General features: G+C 40.1%; 1 protein-coding gene across 2 annotated transcripts in view; it reads right to left on the reverse strand.

Annotated features, from left to right (window-relative positions):
* PLBD1 (phospholipase B domain containing 1) overlaps positions 1-19,654 on the reverse strand; it is a 1,215,938-nt gene that overhangs the window by 662,987 nt on the left and 533,297 nt on the right. For both annotated transcript variants that reach the window (XM_044073961.1, XM_044073969.1), the window contains exon 4: positions 5,516-5,654. In XM_044073961.1, coding sequence (XP_043929896.1) covers positions 5,516-5,654 — 139 coding nt within the window. The remainder of the gene's footprint in view (positions 1-5,515; positions 5,655-19,654) is intronic.

The following is a 19,654-nucleotide window of genomic DNA, read 5'->3' on the forward strand; positions in this document are numbered from 1 at the left end:
GAATATATCTGGTATAGTGGTCTGTCACCACCAGGACATTACTGATCCCACCTCCATCCGGTTCAATGCAAAGGAAATCCATACAGACCAGTTCCATGGGTCCACTACTCTCCATTTGACCCAATGAGGGTGGCTCTGGTGGGCACAGCCTTTCTCTGAATGCAGCGAAGACATGTACGACAATAATCTTCAACATCTTGTCTCATCTGTCTCGTACAAGTCCCAGAGTTCTGTCATAACAAAGATGACCATGTTCATCATGCAATGACTAAAGTACTACTTCTAGATACTTCTGAGGAAGCAACAATTGCCATTTTTTACAGTCAAGTGCACTAGGAGATCTCCTATACACTAGTCCATTTCGCATCTGGAGTCTATCCCATTCTTTAGCCAAATGTTTTGCCAGTGGATGAATATCTGTGCAAAGCATATCAGCTTGTTCCTTCCCTAAAGCAGCTACCACCAGCTGACCTAAGGGGTCTTCTCTTTGATCTCTAATGAGGTCACTGTTACACAACGCTGGTAGCGATGAAGCCTGTAAAGTGACCAGGTTACAGTAAACTTGGGGTATGTTTTCTGCAGACAGACCCAACTTCTGGACCCAACATTCAGTTTGTTGGTAGCAGGTTGCAATCTGGCACATAGCTCTCACTTCTGGTGATAGAATTTCCACCCATTCATCATCGGGGTGTAAATCTCCATGAGGTCTTCTGGACAGACCATCAGCATCTCCATTTTCATGTTCTGGGTGATATTTTAAACTGAAGTTGTAGTTGGATAAAGCTGCCATCTATCTGTGGCCAGTAGCATCCAGCTTTGCAGTGGTCTGGATGTATGTCAGAGGACTGTTGTCAGTCTGAACTTCGAATTCAGCCCCATAGAGATAGTCATGTAGCTTGTCTACTACAGCCCACTTTAAAGCAAGGAATTCCAACTTGTGTGCAGGATAGTTCCTTTCTGTTGGAGATAAACTTTGACTGATAAAAGCCACAGGTCTCAGTTTCTTGTCATGCTTCTGGTAAAGGACTCCTCCTAAACCATCTCTGCTAGCATCCACATGTAATGTGTATGGCTTTGTTGAGTCAGCATATGCCAGCACTGGGACATTTGTGAGGCAATACTTAAGCTGTTTAAATGCCTCTTCGCACTCAGGAGTCCAACGACTCTCGATGAATTCTTTAGAGCCTCGGTCCCTTAGGATTCTTCAGAAGGATGTCTTCATCTGTTTCATCTGCTTCCTCATCATTTTGGAGCAATTGGTTGAGTGGTCTTGCTATCTTTGAAAATCCTTCCACAAACCTTCTATAGTAACTGCAGAACCCAAGGAAAGATTGCAGCTCTGTTGTGGTTCTGTGTCTGGGCCAAGATGTCACAACTTCAACTTTGCTGGGGTCTGTGGATATTCCATTTGTAGACACTACATGTCCCACATACGTCACTGAAGGCTGGAAAATTTTGCATTTGTCCAGTGACAACTTCAGTCCTTCCTTCTCAGTTCTGCCCAATACTTTCATCAGTCTTTCTTCATGCTCCTCTAGGGTCTTCGCAAAGAGAATTATGTCATCAAAGTAGACTAAGATTTCCAGGAGATGCATGTCTCCAACTGTTCTTTCCATGATTCTCTGGAAAGTTGCTGGTGCATTCGATAGACCTTGAGGTAGGGGATCAAACTCAAAAAATCCCAAAGGAGTGATGAAGGCAGTCTTCTCTTTATCTTTTGGGTGCATAGGAATTTAACAGTATCCACTCCTTAAGTCTAGCACACTGAACCACTTACTGCCCACCAGGCAATTTAGAGCATCTTCAGTCAGAGGTGTTGTGTACTGGTCTGGAATGGTTCGCTGATTCAGAGTATGATAGTCAACACACAGCCGAATTGACCCATTCTTCTTCCTGACAATGACAATGGGAGAAGCATATGGCCTTCTTGACTCTTTAATTATCCCTGCGGCTTTAAGTTCTTCCAGATTTTTTTCTCAAGTCCTCCAGATCTCCTGGAGCTACCCTCCTGGAACATTTTCTGAAAGGCCGGTCTTCTTTTAATCTTACTTGGGGTTGTGCACTTTTCGCACAACCCACATCCAGCTCACTTAACACAATTTTTCTTCTTCATCAATAGCTCTTTAGCTCTGGTTACCCACTCAGGGAGACAGAAGACCACCTCCTAGATCAATATCTTCTAGCTTCAACTCATTGACACTGCTCTCGTTTCTTGTCAAAACAGAAGCAGGTAAGGGAGTAGCAGCATAAACATTTCCCAAACCCACTTGTGAATGCAGGACAATGGTGATACTTCCTTTATTCTTCAACCCCACAAGCAAAGTATCATAAGGATGCTTCTGCTTGTTAGCAGGCCAAACGTCTGGGACTAATTCCAGCCTGGTGGCAAGTCTGTTTCTGGATCCATTTCCATCATGACATGAGAGGAAGCTGTTTGTCAACACATCCTTACTTTGGCCCTCAAGTAGGTGACCTGACCAGGATGAATTATATGTTCTTTCCCAGAAAGGGTCCATGCATGACCAATTTCATCTTTCTTACTATCCTTCTCCTTCTGAAGGGCACAAAAGGCTGGTCTCAGGAGTGGATGTAGTGTTGGTTGTTCCTGGGTCAACTGAGGCATCAGCATTCTTCTGACGAGGTCAGTATTTGTCCCCACTAAAATAGACGCTGAATCCTTTTCTTTTGGCCTAGGGCACACAACAGTGAGAGTTTCAAAAACTTCTGTTGATCCAACAACTGAGGTAGAAAATTCTAACTTGAGTGAGACATAACCATAATAAGGGAACTTTGCGTCACTTAGCCTCCAGATCTCCAAGTCTTCTAACATTCAAAGTGGCAAATGCTTTAAGTATTTCTGGTAGAAATCTCTGAACAGAATGGTGATTTGTGCAACAGTATCCAACAGTGCTTTACAGTACACCCCTTCTATCTTCACTGGCATAATGGGGGACAGTCCCACTAGGGCATCAGGTACTTTCTGTTTCTGGTGTTGTTCAGCTGTACGGCAGTCAGCATGCTGTTGAGGTACAGTCAGTTGGCTTTGCTATTTTAAAGGATCAAACTCTTTCTTAGAAATTCTTTGCAGTTTCGGATGGTGAGACATTTGCTGAGATGGCGTTCCAATTTGGTTGTTCATCTCAGATGAGCTAAAAGTGTGCAGAGCAGGTAGTTTTTCTCCCCTACTGCAAGGAATGGTTGGGAAATGAGATCCAGGGAGACTTCTCTTTGATGTTAGATTTCATGGAGCTCTTTGTAACTGAGCACTCAGCTGGCTCCTTCACTGAGGTCCTTTGAAGTTTCCCTGCATCGCACTTGCCAATAATAGCTCATTCACTTTTTTCAAGTTTTCTGCATTTGGACACTGTCACTTTATATGCCCTGCATCTCCACAGTGAATACAAAATCCAGTAGGAGCACTGAACATCAGCTTGTTTGTATCTTCCCTGAGTCCCTTTGTGGAGGTTCTAAGAGATGTATTCCTCCCTTCAGCTAAAGTTACCACTGCTTTCTGTAATTCTGCAGCTGTCTTGGTGACTTGAGCTATGGCATCGGTTAGGGAATACACCTGTTCCTGCAACTGTGACACTTTTATATTGTGGACACTCTGGACCATGTATCTCGTTTGAGTAGTAAGCACTGTTACAGGCTCCTGCTTGTGTTCACTCACTGCTTTAGTTGATGTTGAACACTGAGATTTGGCTTCTAACAGGGCTCCCTCTTCCCTCACTTCTTTAATTAATTGAAAATAGGTTAGAGTCTCTTTCCTAGCTCTCATCCTCAGTTTCCATATAATGGGATCCATAGCTTGAGCTCCTTATAAAATTTGACCGATTTGTTACTTGGTCAGCTACTTTCAGATCCACCCCCTTCTTTAGGATGATCTGGTGGAGCATTTTATCTAATCCCTTAATGTTGTCAGGTAGTTACTCACCAACTTCTTGGTATGTATGTTTAAAGTGATACAATAGGTCAGCAGCCCTCTCTGTCCTTCCAAACACATCCTGCAGTACTCCTAAATAGTCCTTGGCTGTGCAATCTTGCTTACTCATCCTTAGGTTGCGTATGGTATCCGCAGCTAATTCCTTTAAACTTTCAGCTATCTGCTGCTTCTTCTGAGTTTCTGGGATATCTCATTCCTCTAGGGCTTCTGAAGCCTGATCCATCCAAGATTCAAAATCTTCCTCAACCTGAGGTGTGTGTTGTTTGCCAGAGAAGAAACGTAATTTGCAGTACCCAAACTCAGTGAATGGCTGTGCAGGGTTTAAGCATTTTTCTACAAGACTTCCCAAAGCATTCAAAACTTCAGGCCCTATAGTATTTGTGGGCAGTGAAGCTTCAGTTTCTGGTGTAAGGTTCTGACCTACTTTGATAGCTTCCACAGGTATTTGCTCTGATGTGGGCACTTCTCAGGGATTACCACATGAACTGCATTCTCGCCTGAAACTGATACACTCAAAGGTATATGCTCATTTTTTTCCATTTTAATAGGGCCAATGTGCTCTGTTCTGTATTTCCATTGTGCATTCTAATAAGAATCCACTGCCTACAACTGGTAAGGATTCTGTGATTTGATGTATTTGCATGTCAGTCCATGTGACCCCTGGCAACATTAGAACTAAGCAGTCCTCTGACTGAGCATTGTGCTGTCTGCACCGCTTAGCGGCTACTTCTGGGTTCATCTTGCAGCTGGTGTTGCTTTACACATGTTCATGGAAATAGGGCGGAGTTCTAGGCAGTACAGGCAAATGCGGACGAGCCCCCAAATGTAGAGCACCTGTAGGTGTAGCTGAATAGTGTATGGGTTCCTTCCTATCTGACTCTGGTGACACCGCTATTTACACCCAACAGCCATCTGGTAATTGAAAATGGCTTCTTTATAATAGGCTCAACAGTATTCCTGTCCTTGCTGATCAGATGCAGGCGTGTGACTACTGGTTCCAGACTTCCCTCCTGATTCCACAGATCACCATCGACCAGGTTTTCAGAGGAGGACAGACACAAAATGCAAATTCACTTCTCTGTCCTAGACACTAGAAAAATACATTTTTAATGCAAGGCTCCTTATTCCTTCACCCTGTGTTTCAGTCTCCACTCTTTCACTTTCGTTTCTCTCTCCTCTATCAAATGAAAAGGCGCTCTACCTTGTGGTGTATCGGAAAATTGCAGTCTGTTAACCATACAGTGAAATACAGTTGGAGTTACATACAGTATCACCTTCTTTATGACTGCAGCTTATTTCTTACTCCAATCCCATCAAGTGAAAAACAAACTTTGCAGAAATAGTATACATTTCTACTTGCTGTCCACATCAAATAATTTAAAGCCAGTAGCACTGTAGGTTGCTTCTCCTATAAAGACTGCTATATTCAGTAAAATTATGGTAGTTCTTTGATACCACTCTCAGGGATGTTGCAGCTTAAAAAAAATACAATTGCATGGTTTACAAGACAGGAGCATGCATATATGAAAACTAAAATATACAGGATAGTCTCACAATAATATAGATACTTACTGGCTTCTGATGTCTCTTAGCCCATTCCGCAGCTCCAGCAAACAGACCATCCAACTGAGAAATAACATAACCAACGTGTCTCCACAAAGGAGACTTCTTGAAGATTTTGACCTGTTCTCTAGTCCACTGATCTTGTTTCCTGTATTGTAAAAGCAAATATTAAGCATTGTTTTCTTTCTGAGTCGCGTTTACTGAATTTTATTATGCTGTCTAAAAAATAACTGTCGAGTAATTTAGCAAGTAGTTAAAAATGTTATCCTTTTTTGTTTGCTTGAAAAAAGAAAAGATTAAAATATACTGGTCTCATAATGAAAAAGCTTCTCTAAGCTTGTCTCTTTAGCTGACAGCAAATTTAGTGAGTTTTTCTTGCCACCCATTTTGGTTTAACTTCTATCAACCAATGCGATCTGTTAATTAAAATACTACAAAAACAAGAAGGAATGTAATTTTATGCTTCTTTAACTTTCCTGTAAAACTACTGAATGGCTATGTCCATGCTGGGCAATGCTGCTGAAGATTTTGTTTTACTGGACATTATAAACAATGCCTTACTCAGCAGGTCACTGGTGAGTAGAGCAGAAACTGATCTTTTCTCAAGAATGCTGCCTGCTTTAGTCTAAAAGAAAAACAATCCACCTGTTTTCATTTTACCGTAATAGACAAATGTAGTCACCATCTTTATTCTAAGAAGAAACACAACCTTATTTACCCTAGCACAATCCCTGTTTAACTGGGTTTCACAAATAGCACCTCTGCGTCTTATTTTGGTTTCAAGTAGCATTCCTTCAGAAATGCAGTAACTGAATATTCACTGTCCCCCCTGTATAATGACATGTTGTATCATGGGTGATGTTTATTATCCTGAAATGGCTTTTGCAAATGTCAACAATATGGGCTCTATTTCAACAAGTTGACATTGGGTTTTCATAAAGGATGGTCAACAGTGCGTTATGTTTATTCCAGTTCTGCCAGACTGTACCATGGATATCTCAGTCCATCTCATTCCTAAGCAGGGTTTATAGATGACTTAAAAAAAGAAAATGTATACCAACAACCGCAAAGGAAGAGCTCAAAGCAGGCAATAATACAGCAACAGAAGAGCAGAGCCAAACCACCACGACTGTTCAGGATAAAAACGATAATGCTTTGATAAGAAATGCAAAAAATCTTTATTGAAGAGCTCAAGGTAAGCGCTTTCATGACCTCTGTGGTCGCTTCATCAGACTACATCCAAACAAACAGTTTCTCAGCTTAAATGCATAAAGCAATTAACTCCTTGTAAATTAAATCAAGTCATTAAAAGACCACAGTGCCTAAAAACAGTATATAGTGAAAAGACATAATAGAAATTATATATATATATATATATATATATATATATATATATATATATATATATATATATATATACATGTATATAAAACATATTAAATAGCTGCATATTACACATACTAAATGACAGTATGTGAAACATACTGAATAACTGATAGCTGCCTTAGTAAAAATATAAAGTATATGCAAAAATATATATATAGAATTAAATTAAATAAAATATATGCATATATATATATATATATATATATATATATATATACACATCTGTCTCATTAGTGTTTTAAACTTCTAGCTTTAAGAAACAGTTTGAAAGAAACCATTTCATTAACACCAGGTGGTGTATATGCATTTAATTTAAGAATTCACTTTTGTTCTAAAGCTTCGGTGCGATTCTTAATGTCACCACCTCTCTTCGCTTCTGATAAAATATCCAAAACAAAAAATTTAAAAATATATGAACTACCTTCTTGTTCTATGTGCTTATAAAGAGCACTGGTAGTTTTATGACTGTTAATATCCCTGTAATGCTCTTGAATGCGCTCCTTAAGCTATATAGTAGGCATTGCATGCTATGCAAAAAGCAAAATATATTAAATTCTTAGTTTTACAATCAGCGTAATGTGTAGCCACTATCTCAAAGTTTGGAGCCATATGAGTGTATTTAAAGCAGGAGTGCACACATTGACACGCTGTGCAATTCCTGCATATATAAGTACCTTTACTTTGCGACATCTTGTTATAACTATTATGTCTATCTAAGTAACATAGTTGACGCTTAAGATTTTTCTTATTCTTAAAGGCAAACCTAGGTGGATCATCCAGTAATCCATCTAGTTCACCTATAGTCTTTAAAATATTCCAGTTCCGTTTACAGTCCCGTTTAAATACATCACAAAATGTTCCAATATCCCCAGTATATGTGAGTGGAAATCTAAGTTTATTTTGTTCACTAGGGTCATGCCCTATATTATGATCTATTCTAGCCATAAACAAAGGTTTACCTCTGGAAGACCTCTCTGCCATTAATTCAGATACCTGTGTACAAAATATCTTATGTGAATACCTCTATCTTTAAATTCACTCCCCAACTCATCAAGCGCTGACTGAAGTTGGACATCATCATTATGCAGTCTCATAGTTCTAAGAATTTGTCCTCTTACTACATTTTTACTGACAAATATAGGGTACATGCTGCTTCTATGCAGCAATGCATTTTTCCTAGTCGGTTTCCCATATATGCTAGTCTGAATACCCAAGATGTCACTTTTCTTAAGTTTAACATCCAAGAAGTCTATTTCTTCTAAAGACACTTTACTAGTGAATTTAAGAAACGATGTTGTGGTATTCAGAAACTCAATAAAAATATATAGCTCATCTAACGTGCCTGTCCACAGGAGAAAAACGTCATCTGCAAATCGAATATACCATTTCAGGTATGGTTAAAATACAATTTTGGTCAAGAAAGAGGTGCTCTCCCATTCAGCTAGGGCTAGATTGGCGTAGCTATTGGCACGGGGAGTCCCCATAGCTACGCCAATCTTCTGAAGGTACATGTCACTACCAAAGCAAAACACATTATTCTCTAATATAATCTCCAACATTGAGCATATCAAGTCAGCGCTTGATGATTTGGGAGTGAATTTAAAGATAGAGGTTATTCACATAAGATGTTTTGTACACAGGTATCTGAATTAATGGCAGAGAGGTCTTCCAGAGGTAAACCTTTGTTTATGGATAGAATAGATCATAATATAGGGCATGACCCTAGTGAAGAAAATAAACTTAGAGTTCCACTCACATATACTGGGGATATTGGAACATTTTGTGATGTATTTAAACATAACTGGAATATTTTAAAGACTATAGGTGAACTAGATGGATTACTGGATGATCCACCTAGGTTTGCCTTTAAGAATAAGAAAAATCTTAAGCGTCAACTATGTTACTTAGATAGACATAATAGTTATAACAAGATGTCACAAAGGAAAGGTACTTATATATGCAAGAATTGCAAAGCGTGTCAATGTATGTACTCCTGCTTTAAATACATTCATATGGCTCCAAACTTTGAGATAGTGGCTACACATTACGCTGATTGTAAAACTAAGAATTTAATATATTTTGCTTTTTGCATAGCATGTGACGCCTACTATATAGGCAAGACGAATTGTATGCTTAAGGAGCGCATTCAAGAGCATTACAGGGATATTAACAATCATAAAACTACCAGTGCTCTTTAAAAGCACATAGAACAAGAAGGTAATTCACATATTTTTAAATTTTTTGTTTTGGATATTTTATCAGAAGGGAAGAGAGGTGGTGACATTAAGAATCGCACCGAAGCTTTAGAACAAAAGTGGATTCTTAAATTAATGCATATACACCACCTGGTGTTAATGAAATGGTTTCTTTGAAGCTGTTTCTTAAAGCTAGAAGTTTAAAACACCAATGAGACAGATATATATATATATATATATATATATATATATATATATATATATGCATATATTTTATTTAATTTAATTATATATATATATATATATATATATATATATATATATATATTTGCATATACCTTATATTTTTACTAAGGCAGCTATCAGTTATTCAGTATGTTTCACATACTGTCATTTAGTATGTATAATATGCAGCTATTTAATATGTTTTATATACGTATATATATATATATATATATATATATAATTTCTATTATGTCTTTTCACTATATACTGTTTTTAGGCACTGTGGTCTTTTAATGACTTGATTTAATTTACAAGGCGTTATTTGCTTTATGCATTTAAGCTGAGAAACTGTTTGTTTGGATGTAGTCTGATGAAGCGACCATAGAGGTCATGAAAGCGCTTACTCTGAGCTCTTCAATAAAGATTTTTTTGCATTTCTTATCGAAGCATTATCGTTTTTATCCTGAACAGTCATGGTGGTTTGGCTCTGCTCTTTTGTTGCTTTATGGATAACTTTCTGATTCGATCCAAGTCCATTCAAATTGAAGAGTATCAGAAGAAAATATTAGGAATCGTAAAAGTATCACAGACAGGATACACATATCCACTGGAAATGCATGCTTTAGAAAGGTATCCCAGACATGATACAAATAACCACTGGAAATACATGCTTTAGAAAGGCTGTAAAGGAATGATGGAAGGAGCAGACAGACAGATGAAGGGAATGGAAACAAACTATTTAAGATAATTTAAATAAAAGATATATACCACATAAAATACTGGTACAAAAAAGGGTACTAGATGTAAGGCATATGGATGAGCAGCATACTATGTACCAACATACAGTGTATGCAAAATATAATCTCTATCTTTTGAGTCTAATAAGAAAAATCACATCAGTGACTGCCCTAGAGACTTATCTGGGACCGGTAACCCCACGATGCTACCATACCCGACAGGAATCGGGGAAGGATGGAGCAGCCTGGAGAGGGAGCTGGCCACACACTATCATTTGCAAGAATGAAAACAGTAGCCAGGACTTTCTTCCACTCCCCTTGTAAGTTAGGAAGGGAAAGTCTTGACCAGAGAACTGTCAGAAAAGAGGCACCTTCGGAGAACTTAAATGGTCCCCTCCCCCAGGGAGTGGTAGGGTGGGAGGACCAACTTAAAAGACCTCTCCCACTGCCAAGAGAGATCTGGGGAGAAAGGCTAAAAGCTTTCCCAAAGAAGGGATCCCTTAAGCAATCCCATCTTCAAGACATCCTGTCCAAAAAGAAAACAGGATTATGTGGATGGGAAGACTGACCCACAGTTCACTGAACTTAGGTAAGCACACCTCCAACTGACACCTGGAGATGAACATGAGTGTAAGATAGATGAGTCTTCCTCACTCATCATTTTAAACCCCCAATCAGGGAAGGATGAAATCATTCCCGAGAAGGACAACTCCTCTCCCCACAATCAGCACATTTTTGACTAAGAGCACAGAACACTCACACGTTTCTTTAGATAACTAGTTAGATTCCTAATTAGTGTCATAAGTCAGTCACTTAGTTAACCAGGTTAATAGGTTGGTCCTGATTGCCTTTTCATCCATAAACTAGCTGAGAAGGAGCATAATATTAACACTTAACAGCTTTTGGTTTCACTTTTCATTGTTATTAACAGGAAAACCATAAAGTTTGGAAAGATTGCAATCATTTGTAAATATGAACAGAGAAACAAGTATTTACTGTCATAGATGTCACATAAAAAGATCAGCAGTGAAGAAGTTATAAATGGGATTGTATTATATTAAAATCAGCCATAATCCCTGTGATAATGATACTTAAAGTAAACTGCTGAGTGTGGTTATGATAGACAGCCCTGGTGGTGTGACACTCGCAAGGAGTGGAATATGAGTAGTTAGCAAAGGATAAGTCAGCCAAAGGGCTACACCTCAGGTAAAGAGGCCAACAACCTCCAGCAGTGGAGGAAGCATCCTAAAAGACGGTCACTGAAGAACTCAAGAAATACTGGAGTCCCAAAAGACATTCCCCTGTCGAAGGACTCAAAGGACAAGTGCACCCAAACTTGGCTTCCCACACTAGCCCCATTAGCCTTCTCTAATGCTTAGGATTGAAATTACTCTGGGGCTGAAGACCAACAGGTCAATATCCCCCCATGCATACACCTGGCGATTGGGAAAAATAAGCCCTAAATCACTCCATACATTTCATCACAAATGATAGGGGAGGGACATTCCCATACATGTCAAGCAGAGCATCTCACTGGCTCTCTTCAAGGGAAATCCTGATGAGTGGATGGGGAATAGAAAATTCACTCCAGGGATCACTCCGGTGGCTTTACTTGACAGAGGCACTGGGAACTAGGATCGGATGGCACGATGCCGGGGTAATCCTATGGGCTAAGCTTGTAAAGGCTCCAGGGCCATTAGCCTAGTACACACCTAGGAACCTATGACTAATATTGGCAGAGAAAGGGTCAGGGTACCTTGTCTACTTTAAAGATGTAATTTAAAGAGTAAAAAGTCTCAAGCATAAGAACCAACAAAGAAGGTCACTGGAAAAACAGGCAGAACTGCAGCAAAAATGAAGTAAATCTCTTATTTATTGTTATAAAACGGTGAGCGCTTTTGCAATGATAACCATTGCTTCATCAGACAACCATTTCTACAACTAACATCATATAAATACTTTAATTAATTTCAAATGAACCAATCACAGGTCTCACAAATCACTCACTAATAAATTACCATAGTCACATATAATTAAAACTTCAAAGTAAAAGAAAAATAAAAGATACAGAGCTATACTGAATGCATATGTATACATATAGTGACCTTTTTTCATTATGTGTTTCAATTTCCTGGACTTCAGGGATGGTTTCAATGGAATTGAATTATTTAAACCCATTCCCCTATGTGTTCCCAGTCTTAGGATCCAATGTACTTCCATACTTTCTGTGGCATTAACTATATCCCCCATTCTGAAGTTTACACTCTGCACATATAAGCCCAGAAACATAAAAGTATGTTCAGCTCCTTTCTCTAAAGTGTGCTTGGCAAGGGCACTATACATTAACCCCTTCCTGGTACAGTATAAGTGATCCCTTATATGTTCCCTAAGGTGATGATTCGTCTTACCTACACAGAAAGTACAGTTGTGTACCTACCATAAATGTAGATGTTTGAGTGTATTCACTGTTGCAGTCATTACAATTGGGTTATCTTGCTGGCAGACTACCCGCAGTCGGCCCGAGTTCCAAAGTCTGGGTCCAGTGTCAGTTGCTGTCGCCTCCTCCCTGACGTCACTGCGCCAGGGTATAAAAGATGCAGCTGACACCATTTTCTTCAGTTTTTCTTGCCCCAGATGTCAGGTGCCCCTAAAAAGGTAGGCTAAAATATGCCAATAAGCATGCATACACAAAAAACAACTTTTCCTTCATCTACAAGCAAATACACCACATAGGTTGTATAGAATAGAGATGTGCAGATAATTCCCAGCAAGGAAAAGGGGGATGGTGGGTGGGTAACCTGGACTGCAACAGTGAACACACTCAAACATCTACATTTATGGTAGGTACACAACTCTAATATGTTCATCGTGTTTCACTGTTGCAGTCATTACAATTGGGTTGAATCCCAAAGCTAAGGTTGGGAGGCTGGCTAAAGAGGATTAGGAGAGACTATCAGGCCCTGCAGAACTGCAGTGGCAAAGCCTGCCCTGGATTTAGAGTAGAGAGGTAAGTGATAGTGCTTTGTAAATGTATGCACTGAACTCCAAGTTGCAGCCTCTAAGATGTCTTTGGTTGGTACTCCTCTGAGGAAGGCTGCTGAAGTGGCTGCTGCTCTGGCTGAATGTGGCCTAATGCCCTTAGGCACTGATTTGCCATGCTGTGAATAGCAGAAACAAATGCAGTGGCCTATCCACTTTGAAATAGTCTGCTTTGAGATAGGCTTTCCTTGTGATCCTGCAGCATATGCCACTAGAAGTTGTTCAGTCTTTCTGAAAACTTTAGTTCTATCCAAGTAGAAGCGTAGCTGCCTGTGAATGTCCAAAGAATGCAGAAGTCTCTCACCCTTATTCTGTGGGTTTAGGTAAAAGGTAGGCAAATGAATTGTTTGGTTAAGGGCCACACTGGACACTACCTTAGGAATAAATGTAGAGTTTGTCCTTAGAGAAACCCTGTCAGGATGGAAAATGATAAAGGGTTCCACAGCCATGAGTGCCTGTAACTCTGAGACTCATCTATAGGAAGTTATTGCTAGGAGCAGAGCTGTTTTCCAGGATAAGAATTTTATATCAGCTGCAGAGGCTGGCTCAAACGGAGGCAGTGTGAGTTTTTCCAATACATAGTTGAGATCGCAAGCAGGTACTGGAGCTCTCCTTGGAGGTCTTATGTTTTTGGCTCCTCTGAGGTACTGCCTTAGCAATGGATGAGAGAAAATAGGTGGTTCTGTATTGTAATGAGCTGAAATGGCAGAGGCATGAAGTTTAATTAATGAAAAGGAAAGGCCTTTATCCAGCATCTCAGTTAAGTATTGCAAAATCTGAGGAATATTTGAAACAGTCGTGTCAATACCTAGTGCCTGGTTCCAAGCACAGAATCTCTTCCATTTTTCTGCATAAGATTTTCTGGTGCTAGGCCTCCTGGCCTCTAAGATAACATCCATCACTGCTTTAGAGAGTGGTGTGTCTTGAATGGCTACATTATCTGCCATGCTGCCAGGTTTAAGGTCCTGATTTGGCTGTGCAGTATCTGACTGTCTTGTTGGGTCAATAAGTGAGGAATTTGAGGTAATGTCAAAGCTGGGCATTGAGACAAGCTTTTTAGGATTGGGTACCAGTGCTGGCAGGGCCAGTCTGGGGCAATCAGTATCATTTTTGGCTTTTCTTGTCTGACCTTGAGGAGTACCTTGGGAAGGAGAGGCAGAGGAGGAAAGGCATAAACTGACAGGTTTTTCCAGCTGAAAGATAGAGCATCCACTTTCCATGCTTGCTTGTGATAAGTCCTTGTGCAGAATCTTTGTAATTGGCAGTTGTGAGGGGAGGCAAACAGGTCTATGTCCGGGCATCCCCAGTTCCTTGTTATCATGCTGAAGATTTGTGGATCCAATTTCCACTCGTGGGGATCCATTAAGTTTCTGCTTAGTTCATCTGCCAGAGTATTTACCTTTCCTGGCAGGAATTGTGCTTGCAGATGTACTTGGTAAGTCAGTGCTGTGTCCCACAAGTTCATGGCTAGTCTGCAGAGTGGGTCAGAATGCGTGCCCCCTGCTTGTTTATGTACCACATGACTGTAGTATTGTCCGTATTTATCAGTAGTTGTCCTGGATGAAGTTGATCCTTGAAGGCTGTCAGGGCATTCTGAACAGCTAGCATCTCTTTTTGATTGATATTTAGATGCTTTTGACTTGCGGACCATGTGTCCTGAATACATCTTCCTTTGGGCCCCCCAGGCATAATCTGATGCATCTGTTGTCAATGTCTGCCGGGCTGTGGGCAAGGAGAATGGTTGTCCCGTGTTGAGGTGACAGGCTATTGCCCACCATCGAAACTCCTGTTGCAGGCAGGGAATGAGGGTAATTATTATTTCCAGGCTGTGGCAATGTTGAGTCCAAACACTTTTCAGATGCCATTGAAGTTTCCTCATATGCAGCCTTGCATATGGAATTAGCAGTATGCAGGATGCCATGAAGCCCAAAGCCTGCAGAACATTTCTTGCAGATAACTGGCTCTTTGTTGCCAACATTTTGAAATAAGTAGTCAGTTGTCTGTGTTTGCCTGGCATGAGATAAGCCATCTGGGCAGTTGTATTTAAGCTTGCACCCAGGAATATTATCTCTTGAGAGGGTACGAGCTTTGATTTCTTTTCGTTTACTGTGTACCCTAGACCTGTTAGTAATCTTTTTACAAACGCCAGATGCTGTAGTAGGATGTCCTTGTTCTCTGCTTGAATAAGGCAGTCGTCCAAATAAGGATATATCTGTATTCCTCTTTGTCTGCAAAATGCAATTACTGGTGCCAGGCATTTTGTGAAGACCCTGGGCGCAGTAGATAAGCCAAAGGGCAGTGCAGAGAATTGGTAATGCATTGAGCCAGCTATAAATCTGAGGTACCTTCTGCATGATTGTCTGATTGGGACATGCAGGTATGCCTCTTTTAGGTCTAAAGTCACAAGTCAAGCCTTCTTGCCCAGCATGGGCAGAAGCTGCTGCAGAGTTAACATTTTGAATTTTGGAATATCCAGGAATGTGTTTAGGATAGACAGGTCCAGTATTGGTCTCCAGGCTTTGTCCTTTCTGGGTACCAAGAATATCCTTGAGTAAAATCCTTGTCCCTGCTCTTGCTGTGGTACTTGCTGAATGGCTCTCATATCCATGAGGGATGAAACTTGCTTTTGTGCCACTGCCCATTGATTGCGTGGCAGGTCTGGCATACCATTTGGCCTTGGCAGGGTGTGAAAGTGGAACTTGTATGTCAGAAAAATATGTATTAATGTGAGTATGCTTAATGCTAATTAAAAAATAAATAAGTTAACACGTTTTTTATTTTATTTTAAATGCACTGTTTTATATACAGTTGAGTTTCATATGAGACTGAAAAGATGCTTTTTGAAACTGCAGTGTGCTTTCTGAAACTTGCAAGATGCCCTCTGACCTAGTAATTGCTAGCACAGCAATATTCATGTTTATGGCTTTTGAAAATGTACTTGAGAAGCAGGTGATTATCTGCAAGGTCAGAAGAAATGAATAAACAATGATATATTCTGTAAATGTAATGATTTTAAACAATCAGCTCTGTTCGAAGTATGAGAACATGTGCAACTGCAGAAGTTTAGAGATAACATAGACAAAGGACTGTTAGAGAAATTAACTGCAATCTGTATTTGCTTTGTGCTCGAATTAGCCATAGTACCTTGAATGGTAACATTGCATATATCTAACCTGTGGTAGCCAAGGCCACGTTGTTTTTCTTAGGAAGTTTCTCACAAAAATTGATAATACCAGCAGAATATTGTGAAAACAGTTATTACTAAATGATGATGACAAAACTTGTGATTCACTACGTCAGCTTGGTAGGCAATGTCTTATTAGAAAGTATATAAAAATGTTAGCATTTCCTGTTTCTAGTCAGACAAACTCTGTATTAGCACGTTTTTGTCTCCTTGCTGCAAGATTAAAGTGCCTTAACCTGAACCTACCATGTTTTAATCATTTTTAAAGTATATTTTTCCTTTGACAGTTTGGTCCTTCAGACCGGAAAGTACCTCTCACTCTAGGCCCAGGTCAGAATTGGGCCCGGTGGCATGTACCCGTACGGAGAAGTGGCCACATCGGCTCTTCTGTTGTGAAAGACCTCCGAATTAATTGTCATTCGAAAGAGGCCAGCCACTGCTTCTGATCTGGAATTGGAGGACGAGTCAACGTTCCAGTGAATCAACTCAGGTAAGGAGGAATTTACCTTTTTTCTGTTTTAGATCAGGGACTTGTTACAGTACTGTTTTGTCAGGGAGATTTGCATGTGCAGATCAGGGACAAAAAGATTGCTGTCTTGTCATAGATCAGGGAAACAGAATAGGTAGGCAGTTATTCTAGATAAACTGTGAAAAGGTGTAAAATCGTGGTACCACGTGATAAGAAGGGTTACGTAACAATTTCTAACTTAGCTAAGGCAACATGGGAAATCAGTGCATGAAAAGTTCCCGAGACCCGCCTCTAACTGAAGACGCGAAATATATGCAATTACAGTGTGCCGATAATGTTAAATATTATACAAAATGGGTTGACAAATACAAATTTGACGGTAATTTAGACAAATCTTCACTTATTAAACTTGTTAGACAACTTAAAACAGACGCAAAAGGTCAACTAAAAAAGCAACGACAATTAGGAGTCCCTCAGGCACACAGGTGGCTTGAGGAAGCAAACCGCAGGGAACAAAAGATTAAAAATTCAAAAGCAATGATCTTAGATAAAGAAGATAATAACTTGGTAATAGCAACAGCCCCTCCTCCTCCCCCTCCGCTTCCCTTACCAGAATATGAAGCAAGTGGACAAGCTGATCCACCTCCGCTAATACCCAGCTGTTCCTGCAAAATCAAAACCGTTTGTCAGGGATCCTATCGAGACCAGGTCTCGAACACGCAACTTGAGAGGGGATATTGAATTATATAAAATAAATAAAAATTCACAAGCTATGAGTGAAGAAGAAATATGTCCACTCATAGAAGTACCAAATCCACAGGCAGGACAGGCGGGACAGGATCCGACTCTTCTAGTATATAGACCGTGGACACCGGAAGACATCCGGAAAGCCACAGAGGGAATTCCCCATCCAAAAGTTAATTTTAGAAAATTCTTAGAAGACTTACAAGGCATAAGGTTAAGTTACCATTTGAATGGAGAAAAAGTAGAGAAAGTAGTTAGACAAATCGTAGGTCCAAATTGGCACATGATTAGTGGCAACTGGAATCCCCATGACGCAGAGCTTAGACCACTCCCACATAGTAATGCAGAACTGGACAACAGAGTAAAAGGTCTAACAGACCAAATCTCTGAGAAATGGAAGCCTAGGGCTGAATGGACTTGCATTAATTAATGCATACAACAAGAAGGTGAAACTGTTGATAGATATTATGCCAGATTATTAGAATGTTTCAATAACCATTGTGGAATGCAGGTACCTGAAGATCAAACGCATGATTCCCCATATGAGCAACAGCTAAAGAATGCATTTTTAAAAGGCAGTATTGCGCCCATTAGCAGCTTTATTACAAAGCACATGGTAGATCATCGAACAAGTAGATTACAGTCATTACTTGAATATGCAAGACATGCCAAAAGGCATTTTAATAGCAAAAAGGAAAAAAACTCAAGTATTTGCAGTAGAAGACGGATCAGAAGTCTTTGTAGTACAAACTGGGAAGAAGGATACGAAAAATACCCAGGGAAACAAACAATTTGATAAACGATCAGAGGGCTTTGAAGAAAGAAAGAAAAGGGGTGAATGTTTCAAATGCGGGAAAAAGGAACATTTGGCAAGGGATTGCAGGCTAAATAAGGAGGTAACCACGGAAGATAATGTGGGTGAGGAATGACTATATGATAGTCAAAAATCACTGGATAGGAATGAACAAAAAAAGACAAATGCAAATGTGGTAGAAAGAGTAGAGGATGTGACAGAAGAAATAGAGGATGTACATGAATTCATAGATAATGGAAAGAATGAAATTTTGGACTTAGCATTATTGAGCTTAGAGCTCTACTTAGCAGACACAAAACCGGAAGTTACACTTCTGGTAGAGGGGAGGGAAGTAAAATTCCTGTGTGACTCAGGGGCTTCACGGACCCTGATACATCCTTCCAAACTACCAGAAAATTCAGAATCACTGGATTACATATTAGTGAAAGCAGCTAATGGACAGCTGTATCGGAAGCCACTCTCCCACAACATAGCAATAACTGACCCTGTTTCAGGGATGACCCAGAAGAGCAAAATTGTTGTTTCTGCAAAATGCCCAGTAAATCTCTTGGGCAAAGACCTAATGCAGATATTTGGCATAGCCGTAGTTCCAACTATGCAGGGTATGGAAGCACAGTGACAAATGGATAATTTTGTAGTGCGACCGAAGGGTGAAACATTTTATTGGTACAGCCAGGACTTAGTTACGATTGGTCCAGGGGCAGTAACCGAAGAACTAATGAACGTAGCCATCAGTAAATCCCCCTCCCTTGACACTGATAAACAGCATTTGTTGCATTGCACTCTATATTACTGTAACAGATCAGGACCTAATAAAGAATATGAGCAAAAACTGTTTAGAAACCATGCTAATAGGTTAGTATTGCAAAATTTGTACTGGGACACAGAAGGAAAAGTACAGTTTTGTACCTACCATAAATGTAGATGTTCGAGTGCTCATACAGCTGCAGTCATAACAGATGGGTTATCCTGCCGTCAGGCGGGTCCTCGGTCAGCCGAATTCCAAAGTCTAGGTCCGGCGTCGGTTGTCGTCGCTTCTTCCCTGACGTCAGTGCGGCAGGGGTATAAAAGAGGCAGCCAACGCCATTTTCTTCAGTTTTTCTTGCCCCAGATGTCAGGTGCCCCCAGAAGGAAGGCAAACATAATGTTATGCAAAGATGCAATGTGGATAAATCAAAAACAGTAGTTGCAAGCAAATACACCATAAAAGAATACACCAACAAGGTTATATGAAAAGTGTTTGTCATAAGGCCTGTCCTAAGAGGGGATGGAGGGAGGGAAACCTGGACTGCAGCTGTATGAGCACTCAAACACCTACATTTATGGTAGGTACAAAACTGTACTATGTTCATCGT

This window comes from Protopterus annectens, chromosome 1.part1 (genome assembly GCF_019279795.1).
Source record: "Protopterus annectens isolate FY-2018-M chromosome 1.part1, PAN1.0, whole genome shotgun sequence".
In the NCBI taxonomy this organism is placed as follows: domain Eukaryota; kingdom Metazoa; phylum Chordata; order Ceratodontiformes; family Protopteridae; genus Protopterus; species Protopterus annectens.